Here is a 13,726-nt window from a genome sequence, read left to right as displayed (position 1 = left end):
CCCATATCTGTTTAGTTCTGTTAGCATTATGCACGGTATAGAGTCCTTGTTAAACCAATAGTTGGATTAGATTAGATTCAACATGTCATTGCACAAGTAAAGACAACCAGTACAACGAAATGCAGTTTACAGTTTACTAACCAGTAGTGCAATTATTAAAAAGTGCTTTTCCTTTTAGCAGAAAAATACATAGTGTGAGTTGGAATGCAGAAGGAAATGTAGACCAACTGAAATAAAGCATGAGATGCTGTCTCATTTCCCTTTTCTGAATCTTATAACGGAGCTAAGAAACATAACTGTAAGATAAAAAAAAAAATCATACAATAAAATTAAGAAGATCAAATCTATGATCTGTCTGTTTGTCTGTCTGCCCATCGGGCTCCTCCTCTAACACCCGGTTCTCCTCCATCTCTTCACCGTGTGAATTTGTGTGTCATTGTCTTATTTGTCATTGTCTTATTGTGTCTTTTCCTGTTTTGTGTTATTTAGACATTGAAACACTAACTGCTGCTAGAGAGTGCCAAACTGCATTTCGTTGTGTGTTGACGTGTCGGCTTAGCTCAGGCGGTAGAGCGGTCGTCTTGTAACCAAAAGGTTACAAGACGGCTAGGACTCGGCTCCTCCTAGCCGAGTGTTGATGTGTCCCTGAGCAAGACACTTAACCCTAACTGCTCCTGACGAGCTGGCTGTCGCCTTGCGTGGTTGACTGCCGTCGGTGTGTCAATGTGTGTATCAACCGATGTAAGTCGCTTTGGATAAAAGCGTCTGCTGAATGCCCTTAATTGTAATTTTAATGACCATTCAACTCCTTGAATCCTTGAATGCCAACACTGCCTCCCCCTGCCCCCCCCTCCCTGCAGCTGAAGCAGCGTGAGCTCTCAGGACAGGCGGAGAACCTCCACTCCGTGTGCGAGTCCCACCGGGAGAAGATCAAACGGCTGTTCCAGACCAAGCTGGACGAGGTGAGACAGCGTTCCGGAGCCCCTTTCACAGCCAGCCGCTGACGTTAAGCCGGCTTTATGGTCGCCGTGGCGATGCCCGTGGGTGTCGCACTCCTCGTGTACTGTCTGTCGGGCGGATGATGTGTTGCCGTGGCAACGGACCGACCGGGGCAGTTTAGGCGTGGGGGATTTTGAAAAGGTTTCTTACGGGTTGTTACCTTCAAGGGATTATAGCCAGCTGTGTATTCTGTGTGTATCTGTCTGTGTATATATATATATTTATATATATATATATATATATATTTAAATACATACATTTTATTAAATCGATCTAAGGGGGGGGGGTCCCTGCATGCGTTTCATCACAATTGCCTCTTGATTGCATCATCTTATTTTGCCAACAATTTTGGCTCGGTCAGTAAGATGAAGACACAGCATAGCAACACGCACATCAACGCACAACACTCACATCAACACACAACACGTCCATCAACACACAACACGTCCATCAACACACAACACGTCCATCAACACACAACACGTCCATCAACGCACAACACGTCCATCGACGCACACCACGAACATCACAACACGCAGTCGGTCAAAACGGTGAAGTTAAATTAGGGGGCCGATGTTGTATTGTGCCCAGATCCTCGTTGCCCCGTGTCGTTGACCCATAACACCCAACCTCTGTGTCTGTCTCTCTCTGGGCCCAGCTGGGGGTGAAGGCTCTGACGGTGGAGGACCTCCTGCAGGCGCAGAAGGAGATCTCTGCCCACAACCGGCAGCTGAAGGAGCAGACCAAGCAGCTGGAGAGGGAGATGTCTGAGCTACGGGACCACAGCCTGCTGCTGGTGAGACCCCCCCCCCCCCCTGCGGTTATCAGGGTCCAACTCTGACACGTCCCCGCGGACTGTAGGCCCCCCCCCCCCCCCCCCCCAGGCCTAGGGAACACACACCGGGGTTGGGATGTTTTGTAGTTCAATGCTTAAAGAATATTCACGGTATAGATAGATGGATGGAGAACCTTTTGTCGATCAATACTCAAAGAATGTTCAGGGTATAGATGGAGAACTTTATTGCCATGACAACACAGTTGATTGGAATCTGTCTTAGTGCCACACAGGTTAAAATATGACAATACACGAATAGTACATACAGTATATAAAAGACAACGACACAATCATTCAAACCAGTAAAAGATAAAAAGAAGGGTTTAACCTGTTGTTTCAAGCACTAATGGATTCAACCAGCAAATACGTTATTCATTTTTTTAAATGGTTGAGTTCATTGCATTTTTTCCTCTTTCTGAATTGTTATTGTTTAAGTATTAGAGTTACAGTAAGAACCATTATCATTATGTGAAATTAAAGGGGTGTGTGTGTGTGTGTGTGTGTGTGTGTGTGTGTGTGTGTGTGTGTGTGTGTGTGTGTGTGTGTGTGTGTGTGTGTGTGTGTGTGTGTGTGTGTGTGTGTGTGTGTGTGTGTGTGTGTGTGTGTGTGTGTGTGTCTCCAGCTGAAGGCTCGTTGTGAGGAGCTGCGTTTGGACTGGGGATCTCTGTGCCTGGAGAGCCTGCTGAAGGAGAAGCAGGCACTGCGGAGGCAGATCTCGGAGAAGCAGAGGCACTGCCTGGAGCTGCAGGTACGGACACCAGCGCCCTCACACCCCCGGAGAGAGGGGGCTCCCCCCCCCACAGCCTCAGAAGGCAGACTGAAGGTTAAAGGTCCCATATTATACCACCAGGTGTGATTAGCCGTTACAGGCCGTTTTGAAAATCTGCCTCTTCTGACATCACAAGTGTGCGTGTCCACCTAGACGTGTGCTGGATAGATGAGCAACGTTTGCTACAGTCCACTGGGTAGGCTGGTAGACTGATCTATCGAACGCACGTCTAGTTGGACATGCCCACTTGTGATGTCACCAAAACACAGGAAGAGGCAGATTTTCAAAACGGCTTGTAATGGCCTATCACACTCCCACCTGGCGGTATAACGGGGGAGCTTTTAAGTCTCAGCTCAAATCTGCCTGATTTGGGTTTCGACCAATCACGTTGCAGGTGGCGGGGCTCTGTAAGCGCGTGATTGGCCGTAAACACGTAGTTTTGTGTTGGCTGTAAACAGCCAACACAAACTCAGGCAGCACAAAAGAAAAGTGTCTGAGGGTTTCTAAGGAACACAGTGGAGACCGTAGAAATGGATGGATTTGAATGAACCCGTCATCCAATCGCGCTGATGAACTAATCTGTAGAGCAGCGCCAGAACGGAGCGGGAAACCAGGTGTGACTCCGCCCCTCGCACTCCCGTTTTTTTCCGGTTCGGTGCCGACTCCCCGTAGTGGTGTTATAACAGTAGACCCCTGGACCCAGATTACCTTCCAGTGATCCATATCTCCACCATCTATACTACAACCTAACCTCCTCTCCTCACACAGGGTTAAATAGGTACAACAAATGTTTATGGACTCGCGTAGCCGGGTCATAAAAAGCGTCGTTCCGCGAGGTGACTTGGGATCATTTCATTGGCAACAGAAGGGTTTCATTTCAACACCTTCTCCTTGTGAAACGGCTCTCCCTGGTGTTAGCCTTTCGTAGAGGTGCCCCCTGGTGGTCGCCCTGTGTAACGGCTCCCCCTGGTGTTCAGCTGGTGTTCTCCTAGTGCAACGGCGCCCCCTGGTGTTCACCTGGTGTAACGGCGCCCCCTGGTGTTCTCCTTGTGTACTGCGACCCCCTGGTGTCCTCCTGGTGTAACGGCGCCCCCTGGTGTTCTCCTTGTGTACCGCGACCCCCTGGTGTCCTCCTGGTGTAACGGCGCCCCCTGGTGTTCTCCTTGTGTACCGCGACCCCCTGGTGTCCTCCTGGTGTAACGGCGCCCCCTGGTGTTCGCCGTGTGTAACTGCTCCCCATGGTGTTCACTACCTTGCGTAACGGCGCCCCCTGCTGTTCACAGATCAGCATCGTGGAGCTGGAGAAGAGCCAACGGCAGCAGGAGCTCCTCCAGCTGAAGTCGTACGGGCCGTGCGACGGCTCCCCCTACAGGAAGGGGCTGGACCCGCGGCAGGGCCTGGACGCGGACCCCTCCAAGATGCTGCTGTCCTCGGGCCCCGCCCACAACGGCCTGGGCGCCGAGGTCAACGGCGCCAAGGGGGACCTGCTCACGCGCTACCTGCCCGCCATCGCCATGGAGCACGAGGCCGCCCCCAACGGGCGGGCCGCGCGCCACCTGGGGGTCTGCCACGCCCTGCCCGACTACACCCGCTTCTCCCCGGCCAAGATCGCCCTGCGGCGCCACCTCAACCAGGACACGTCGCTGCAGCTGCGCGGCATGGCGCTGGCCACTCACAGGTTGGTTGGCGACCCAACCACGCTGTCTCCGCTAGTCCTGCTCCTCACTGAGTGATGGGGCTGGGGGCGGGGCTAGGGGCGGAGCTAGGGGCGGAGCTAAGAGCCCGCTGTCTGTGCTCTTCCTGCATTGCACTGATTGATTAGGGGCGGGGCTGGGGGCGGGGCTGGGGGCGGGGTTAAGACCGTTGTGGTCCGTTGATTGGTGATCAGGAGAAAGTCAATCCAAAAGTTCAGGGTTTAAATAGAAGTGATTGTATTGTGAAGAATGTGAAACGATGTATTTTACGACTTTGTTCTATATTATAAAATTAAAAAAAGTCCAAGTTTGAAATAACTTAAATTTGCATGTGATGACTTTTTTTTCGAAATATTATTACTTGTTTTGTTTTCTTGTATTTTATGGAGCCCTACCATTTCAAATCGCTGACAACAGTTTCTGGGAAACGTATCGTTACTTTTATCATCATTACTTTTATCTAAGATGTAGCACATAGTGCTTACAATCACGGTAATATATTCATAACGGAAGATAAACTCAAAGTATTCTACGGCAACAATATAATACCAATTAGTCGAATAAATACCACCGCATTAATGACCCATAAACCTATGAGGGTACCAACCTTGTTAACAAAAACAACCCCCAAAGAATAATGCAGAATATGGACAAAATAAACCATGGTTGCATTTCTATCCTAAAAGAATCTGTTAAAAAAATGGACGCCTGTCCCAAATCTTATCAGGCCTCTCATCTTTTGAGGCCAAAGCCCTTATCTCCCCCTGATATGAACCTGGACCCTGGGTTAGAACACCTCTAGAGCAGCTCAGCCCACTGGCTCTGAGGGGCAGCAGTGGGGTTTAATACACAAGCACACAGTCTGTTAAACCACCGTCTACCGTAAATCACCAATATATAAAGTGTTGGACCCGCGGAACTACGGTTATTGATAGCCGAGCTGCGACTGCTTGAGAATGTTCTTGGGGAATTGTGGTCAGTTTAAAAAAGCTTGTCGCGGCACGTTATCCTGTTTGGCGAAGAATGTGTTCATGGGTCGTCGTAAACATTCCCTTCCCTTAACTTTGCACATTGAGGTGGCCAAACCTTAATCTTTTCTGCGAACACACATTCCCAACAAAGAATGTAAGCAGTCATTTTTCTTTTTCTTCTCTGCTGTCCCACATAACACGTATTTCTTGTTGATGATTTGTAGTCTAGTAAAATAAGGTCGACGGCGTCTTTGGAGCCGCAGATAATGGGGGCGCTTGCTGGGGGTTAACCGGTTTGCCCTGCTGTTTGTGTGTGTGTGTGTGTCAGGGGGGAACTGTGTGGTGTGATGTCACCCCTGGGGGCAAAGCTCAACTGTCCCTCTCCCAGCTCCTCCGACGGCCACAACGGCACGCCCAAGGCCTCCGACAGGGTGAGGACACGCCTTCTTCGCACGCTATCTTGTGGATCTCTCTCGACTTGCCGACAGGCCACGCCGGCGTCTTTCCGCCTCCCGGTGACTTCTGTCATTATTCAGAGAGATTTACTCCGGGACCCTGTCTGTCCCTGTCCTCTCTCCTCTCCCCCGCTGACTCCCTGTCTGTCCATGTCCCCCTCTCCTCCCCCCCCCCCAAACCCTACCCCCCTGTCTGTCCCTCTCTCTCCTCTCCCACCTCACTCCCTGTCTGTCCCTCTCTCTCCTCTCCCCCCTCACTCCCGGTCTGTCCCTCTCTCTCCTCTCCCCCCTCACTCCCTGTCTCTCCCTCTCTCTCCTCTCCCTGTCGGCCCATGTCCCTCCCTCTCCTCTCTCCCCCCCCCCTTACCCCTCACTCCCTGGGTGTGTGTCTAGGGTGGGAAGGAGAAGAGTCCGTCTGGGCTGGGCGGGGACCCCCCCATAAAGAGCCTGCCCATCAGTATCCCCCTGAGCACCGTCCATCCCAGTAAGCTGCCAGTCAGCATCCCGCTGGCCAGTGTGGTGCTGCCCAGCCGAGCAGAGAGACTGGTGGGTACACGCGGACACGTCACGCACACACTGACTCCCTCACACGCTGGCTCCCGCACACTCTGTGGTAATGGGCTTGGTTGCAGAACGATGGTAGTAGTAGTAGTTAGGTGTAGTTAGGTGTTTTGCAGTAGTTAGGTGTTGTGTTTGGAGTGTCTGTGTCCAATAGCGGTGCACCGAAGGAAACTTGACATGACAGAGGGTCTCCCTAGACAGTGGTGACATGTTAGACAGCTCTCCCTAAACAGTACAGCTAAGGCAGAGCTCCTGTGTAAAAGGCCAGCGTCTTGTTTTTATCTCTCCAGAGGAATACTCCCAGTCCTGTGTCTCAGACGGGACAGACCAACGGTAAGACTCTCCTCACAGCTCACTCACGACGCCTTACACGTCGACGCACTCCCTCAAAGACACACACTCCCTCAGACACACTCCCTCACTGCAACACACTCCCTCACATCCACACACTGCCTCACATCAACACAGTCCCTAATTCTCCCTCACATCCACACTCCCCCTCCAGCTACATACTTCCTCAAAGCCACACTCTCACTCACATCCACACTCCCCTACTCTGTCTCACATCCACACACTCCCTCACTCACATCCACATGCTCACATCCACACTTCCTAACTCACTCACATCCACACACTCCCTAACTCCCTCACCCACACACTCCCTCACTCTCCCTCACATCCACACTCCCCCACTCTGTCTCACATCCACACACTCCCCCACTCACATCCACATGCTCACATTCACACTTCCTAACCCACTCACATCCACACACTCCCTAACTCCCTCACCCACACACTCCCTCACATCCACACTCACATCCACACACTCACATCCACACCCTCCCTCAGCGGCCTGGCTGGCCACGGCACCGCGCTGTGAGCGTGACTCCACCTGGTCTGACCCCGTGACCCCTTGACCTCTTGCCCACAGGCTTCTGTTCTGGCTCAGGGCTGATGAACGGCGGCTGTCACTCTGACGACCACGACGGCGCCTCTCCCTCCCCTCACCCCCACGCCAACGCCTGCCCGGCGGGCCCGCCCGCTGCCGGCGGGGGGGTGCTCCACTACGCCGACGGGCCCCCCCGGATCCCCCCCGAGGACCTCCCACCGGGGGCGGAGTCGGACGCCGAGCCGCAGGACGGCGAGTCCCGCCGCCGCATCTTCTTCTCGTCCTCGTCCTCCTCGTCCTCGTCCTCCTCTTCCTCGTCGTCCCTGGGGGGGGCGGCGGCGGCGGCGCGGCACCACCACCACCATCACCACGGCAACAACGGCAACAACAACGCCGGCAAGCAGGGTCATCACGGTAGCCACGGAAACAACCACCATCACCATCAGCACCACTCCCATCATCAGTCGCCCGGGGTTCAGCAGCAGCAGCAGCACGCACACCCCCCCACCCCCCCGCTGCACGGGACGGGGGCCCAGGAGGGGCGGAAGCGCGGGCGGAGGAAGCGCAGCTCCACGGGGGCCGCCTCGGCCGCCAGCGTCTCCCCCAAGAGGAGGTCGTTCCACGGGCTGGGGGCCGGCAGTCACCCGTCGGGCTCCCCGCTCAACATCAACACCATGGTGGGTCACGGGGAGCCCTCCACGCGCACACGCGCAGACACACACACACACGCAGACGCAGACGCACACACAGACCAGACACAGACGCAGACACACACACAGACGCAGACACACGCACACAGACGCAGACACACGCACACAGAGACGCACACAGACGCAGACACACGCACACAGAGACGCACACACACACACAGAGACGCACACACACACACACACAGAGACACACAGACACACCCATGCAGACAGAGACACACACACACGCACACAGAAACGCACATGCAGACAGAAACACACACAGAAACGCACATGCAGACAGAAACACACACACACACACACACAGAGAAACAGACACACTCACTCAGAGAAACATGCACTCGCACACAGAGACACACGTACACACACACACACACACCCAACCCCACTCAGACATGCACACACTGACTCATACACACAGAGATTCACAGAAACCCACACAGTCCCGTACGCACACACGGTCACATCGTTGTTTGCGCTTGCCCCCTACTTGCAAACCTCGAAAGATCGTCTCCCAGCAGAGCCTGATAAGAGGGTGTGTGTGTGTGTGTGTGTGTGTGTGTGTGTGTGTGTGTGTGTGTGTGTGTGTGTGTGTGTGTGTGTGTGTGTGTGTGTGTGTGGACAGGTGAACAACATCAACCAGCCCCTGGAGATCTCGGCCATCTCGTCCCCGGAGCAGGGCAGCCCGGCCGGCGGCGACCGGGAGCAGCCGCCCGTCCTGAAGCGGGAGCGGCCCCTGGAGCCCAACGGGACGGGCGCGTACTCCTCGGCCCTCAGCTCGGACGACGACGGCGACTCGGGCTACCCCGCCGACACCTCCAGCTCACGGTACGCAGCAGGCCTTGACCCCCCCCCCCCCCCCCACAGGGCCCCGCCCGGTGGGACCAGAAGGAGCTACAACCGGGCTGAAGGGTGTGATACCAAGCCTGCTCAAGGCTGCTTTATAGGCTCCCAAGCCAAGCCTGCTCAAGGCTGCTTTATAGGCTCCCAAGCCAAGCCTGCTCAAGGCTGCTTTATAGGCTCCCAAGCCTGCTCAAGGCTGCTTTATAGGCTCCCAAGCCAAGCCTGCTCAAGGCTGCTTTATAGGCTCCCAAGCCAAGCCTGCTCAAGGCTGCTTTATAGGCTCCCAAGCCAAGCCTGCTCAAGGCTGCTTTATAGGCTCCCAAGCCAAGCCTGCTCAAGGCTGCTTTATAGGCTCCCAAGCCAAGCCTGCTCAAGGCTGCTTTATAGGCTCCCAAGCCAAGCCTGCTCAAGGCTGCTTTATAGGCTCCCAAGCCAAGCCTGCTCAAGGCTGCTTTATAGGCTCCCAAGCCAAGCCTGCTCAGGTGTGCCCCATCTCACCATGTGTTGTTGCTTAGCCCACCAACTCCCTGAGACAGATTACACCAAGCAGCAACAACAAAAGCAGCCCTGTGGCCTTGACAAGACACACACACACACACACACACACACACACACACACACACACACACACACACACACACACACACACACACACACACACACACACACACACACACACACACACCAGCACCAGCACCAGCTATGGGATCTGCCCGGTGAGTGCTGTAGTGTGTTTCATTAAAGGGAAACTTCACCCATTTCCATTAAGCTTTGTATCGTTATAAACCCACTCATATTTTTGAATCGTCGTGCATCCTTCCCTTATTTTCTGGAGAGACTGGAGAGATCCGTATCGATCTCCATCACTTCCTGTTTAAGATGACGCAATATGACGATTTTTGCGTAGAAGTAAATAGGAAGTGTAAGAGGGGAGGATTCTCGTAAGACTACAAGCACAAGGGGGTGGGACCCGCTGATCTAGATCAGCGGGAGTGGCCAGCGAAGCTGTGCATCGTGGTGCATGGTGGGAGTTGTTGTCTTCAATCCACAAGCGCCAGAAAGTCACTTTCTGCCTTTTCTCGGTCAAGACGGCACCAAATATAATTTTATTTTATTATTCGACTACATATAGGACCCGATTTCAACACATATTCATGCCTCCACCGGTGAAATGCTCCTTTAAGTGTATCTTCCTCCTTTTTCCCCAAGAATTGAAAGGAAGATTGCCACCATATCGTTGGAGAGCAGAGACGGTCCCAGCAGGACCGGAGAGGGAGGAGAGAGAGGTCAGTGTCCAGACGGGAGAACCCAGAAAAACACTCACTCACTCACGCACGCACGCACGCACGTAGGTAGGTAACCCTCACTCACTCACTCACTCACTCACGCAGGTAACCCTCACTCACTCACTCACTCACTCACTCACTCACTCACTCACTCACTCACTCACTCACTCACTCACTCACTCACTCACTCACTCACTCACTCACTCACCCACTCACTCACTCACTCACTCACTCACTCACTCACTCACTCACTCACTCACTCACTCACTCACTCACTCACTCACTCACTCACTCACTCACTCACTCACTCACTCACTCACTCACTCACTCACGCACGCAGGTAACCCTCACTCACTCACTCACTCACTCACTCACTCACTCACTCACTCACTCACTCACTCACTCACTCACTCACTCACTCACTCACTCACTCACTCACCCCCTCACAGGGATGGCTCTCACCTCCTCCTCTCCTTCCTCCCAGGAAGGAAGTCTGGTGGCAGCAGTGGCCACAGCACCGGCAGCGACGCCTCCTCCTCCTCCTCCTCCTCCTCCTCTTCCTCCTCCTCCTCCCTCTGCTCCACCAGCAAGTGGAAGTCCACCTTCTCCCCCATCTCCGACCCCAAGCACCCGGGCTCCGACATGAGGCAGGGGGGCTCCCCCTTCGGCCTGGGGGCCCCCTGCCGCGGCCCGGACCCCGACTCCTCGGACCACAAGCAGCAGCAGCAGGGCCGGAGGGGCAGCGAGGGGGAGGCGGCCACCTTCTCCTCCTCCAACCCCTTCCTCAGCCAGGAGGTGGTGCTCCGGGGAGGGGGTGGAGGAGGTGGTGGTGGAGGAGGGTCGCAGGGCGGCGGCGGCGGCGGCGGCGGTCTGGACCAGCGCCAGAGCTTCCAGAAGCAGAAGGGGTCCCGGGACTGGGAGCTGAAGGGCGGCGGCGGCGGAGGCCTGGCCGGCCAGAACCTGTTCATGGCCGCCGCCAGCGGGGGCGGAGCCGGGGGCGGCGGCGGCGGCCGGAGCGGGAAGGCGGGCGGCGGGCCCGCGGCGGCCTCGTCGGCCGCGGGGCCGGGAGGGCAGTACCTGGGGGCCCAGTTCTCCCTGGGGGGGCCGACCGTGCTGCAGTCGCTGTTCGGCGCCCAGACGGGAGCGCCCACGGTGAACAGCGGGGCGCGGCTGGTCAACGGCCACTGCTCCATGGGGGGCTTCTCCAGCGCCGGGCTGGCCGGTGGAGCGGCGGGAGGTAAGAGGAGCAGCGCCGAGCGGACCCCCAGAACCCTTTAGGGGTCAGGGGTCAGGGTTAGGACCCCCACGACCCTTTAGGGGTCAAGGTTAGGACCCCCTGATCCTGTAGGGGTCGGGGTTAGGACCCCCACGACCCTTTAGGGCTCAGGGTTAGGACCCCCACGACGGTCTGGGTTAGGACCCCCACGACCCTTTAGGGGTCAGGGGTCAGGGTTAGGACCCCCACGACCCTTTAGGGCTCAGGGTTAGGACCCCCAGGACCCTTTAGGGGGTCCAGGGATGGAGCTCTGAGGACGTAGCTCTATGGCGCCGCGGAGGGGAAGGGTCGGCATGGGAACCACGTGGACGGTACAGCCAGACCCCGTGTCGGTCTGGACTGACTGACTGACTGATGGACGGGCTAACTGACTGACTGATGTACGGACTGACTGACTGATGGACTGATGGACGGACTGACTGACAACCCGGCTGGCGCTCGCGCTGCTTGGCATTAACCCCCCCCCCACCCCCCCGCTGCTTCTTACTTTACGTTGGAGCCGCCCACTGAAAACGTCTCTCACCTCGACACTAAAAGGAACTCGTCAATTCGTATTTGAAGTCGATGGTCGACGTTCTCTGTGGGTGCGTCGGCTGGAGTCTGTCAGTCCAATCTGCATGCAACATGTCACGTCGCTAAAAGCTTTTGTTGTGAAGCGCTGTCGCCATGGCAACGCTGATTGGTGTTGTGCAAGCCCTGCCGGGGCTTGCACAACTCGCTTGCTGCTCTGCAAAACCTGCTTCAGCCCCTGCTTCCCTCTGTCCCCCCCTCTCTCTGTCTCTCTCTCTCTCTCCCCCCCTTCCCTCTCCTCCTCTCTCCTCCCCTCTGTCCCTCTTTCCCCCCTCCCCTCTCCTCCTCCCCCTCTCCTCCTCTCTCTCCTCTCCTCCTCCCCCTCTCCTCCTCTCTCCCCTCTCCTCCTCTCTGTCCCTCTCTCTCCTCCTCTCTCTCTCCCCCTCCCCTCTCATCCTCCCCCCCCCTCTCTCCCCCCCCCCTCCCCTCTCTTCCTCCTCTCTGTCTCTCTCTCCTCCCCCCTCTCTCTCTCCTCCTCTCTGTCCTCTCCCTGCTCCCCCCCTGCTCCCTGCTGTGTGTGCTCCGCAGGTATCTTTCACCACGTGGCGCCCTCCGTGTCGTCCCATCAGTTCGGCAGCGCGCTGCCCGTCCCCGGGGGCCTGGGGCCCCTGCTCGGCCTGGCCTCCTCCGCCTCGGCCCCCGCCCAGCAGCACGCCGCCGCCCCCCCCCCGGCGGGCTCCGCGCGGCTGGCTGCGGGCTCCGCGCGGCTGGCTGCGGGCTCCGCCTCCTCCCTGTCCCAGGCACAGCAGGGCCGCACGCAGTCGGTCCTGCAGGGCCCCCCCTCCAAGTCCGGCGGGGGCACCGGCTCCCTGCCGCCGCCGCTGCACTGCGCGGCCCCCGCGCCCGCCTCCTCGGCGCCACACCTCCATCTCGCAGGCCCCCCCTCGTCATGCGCCCCCTCCTCCCACTACTCCTCCCTGCAGCACCAGCGAGCTCACTCCTCCCTCTCCTCCTCCACCATCCCCCCTGCTTCTGTGTCCGCTGCCGCCGCCGCTGCCACAGCCTCCCACTCCTCCTCCTCCGCCTCTTCCTCTGCTCGGCCCTTCTCGGGGCACTACCCCCCCCGCCCGCCCCCCCCTCCGCCCGCCAGCAGCTCAGCGGGGGCTGGGGCGGGCGCGTGGAGGACTCAGAGTGTGACCGGCTCCCAAGGTGCCGCGCAGCTCTCCGGCAACCGACCCAGATAGGGCGGGGAGGGGGGTGCGAGGGGGGGGGGGGGGGGGGGTTTAGGCGGGGCGGGGTGGAGGAGCCCAGGTGGTTGTCGAGCAATCAGAGGAAGAGGGACAGTGAGTCTGGCTCTGGCCCCCCGCGGTTCTGCCTCAGAACAGGGTGAGTCTGAAGGGTTCTGAACGGATGGCAGCGTTGGCGATACACTTCGCTTCATGGGGGTCCGCCCCGCATGTGAAATCCCCGCGACAGTTCTTGCACACGCACACAGTGGTACAGAGTACACAGCCTGGCCTCTCTTTGGTTGGTTTGTGTTTTAAATCTAATGTAAATGTGGTTTTGATCATTGCTCTGTAAAACAACATTGATTTTAATCCCATGTTCCTATTCAATATCAAAGTAGAGTTATTGGTTGACACTTTTGTGACAGATGGCACTTTAGCACATATTGGGAAATGGATAAATTGAACTGGTTCATTTCCAATGATAACAGCCCAATAGCTAGAGCCAAGCCAAAAGTACGCTAGAGTTAGCGTGCTAAACACTCATTGGTTGTCAGAGTGCTTGTTGTATTACAAGATTAGATTAGTTTAACAAATCCTCAGTGAAATGCAATATCCACACCAGGAAGGAGCCGTACAATCGGGTGATGAATGTTGAGTGATAATTGTGACAGCAGAAGGAACAGAAGCCCCCCACGAGTT

The 13,726-nt window shown here is 56.3% G+C and overlaps 1 protein-coding gene across 2 annotated transcripts in view; it reads left to right on the top strand.

The window, feature by feature from the left end:
- dot1l (DOT1-like histone H3K79 methyltransferase) overlaps window positions 1–13,726 on the top strand; it is a 31,871-nt gene that overhangs the window by 13,648 nt on the left and 4,497 nt on the right. The window contains exons 17-28 of one of the 2 annotated variants that reach the window (XM_060067385.1): window positions 861–962; window positions 1,658–1,795; window positions 2,457–2,582; window positions 3,887–4,281; window positions 5,597–5,699; window positions 6,117–6,269; window positions 6,575–6,617; window positions 7,216–7,850; window positions 8,509–8,711; window positions 9,936–10,012; window positions 10,497–11,249; window positions 12,387–13,184. In XM_060067385.1, coding sequence (XP_059923368.1) covers window positions 861–962; window positions 1,658–1,795; window positions 2,457–2,582; window positions 3,887–4,281; window positions 5,597–5,699; window positions 6,117–6,269; window positions 6,575–6,617; window positions 7,216–7,850; window positions 8,509–8,711; window positions 9,936–10,012; window positions 10,497–11,249; window positions 12,387–13,042 — 3,384 coding nt within the window. In that variant the 3' untranslated portion in view covers window positions 13,043–13,184. The remainder of the gene's footprint in view (window positions 1–860; window positions 963–1,657; window positions 1,796–2,456; window positions 2,583–3,886; window positions 4,282–5,596; window positions 5,700–6,116; window positions 6,270–6,574; window positions 6,618–7,215; window positions 7,851–8,508; window positions 8,712–9,935; window positions 10,013–10,496; window positions 11,250–12,386; window positions 13,185–13,726) is intronic. The other variant, XM_060067384.1, reaches the window with a different exon arrangement.

The sequence above is a fragment of the Gadus macrocephalus genome, chromosome 12, assembly GCF_031168955.1.
Source record: "Gadus macrocephalus chromosome 12, ASM3116895v1".
Lineage (NCBI taxonomy): Eukaryota > Metazoa > Chordata > Actinopteri > Gadiformes > Gadidae > Gadus > Gadus macrocephalus.
This window is presented reverse-complemented; position numbering and strand designations above follow the sequence as displayed.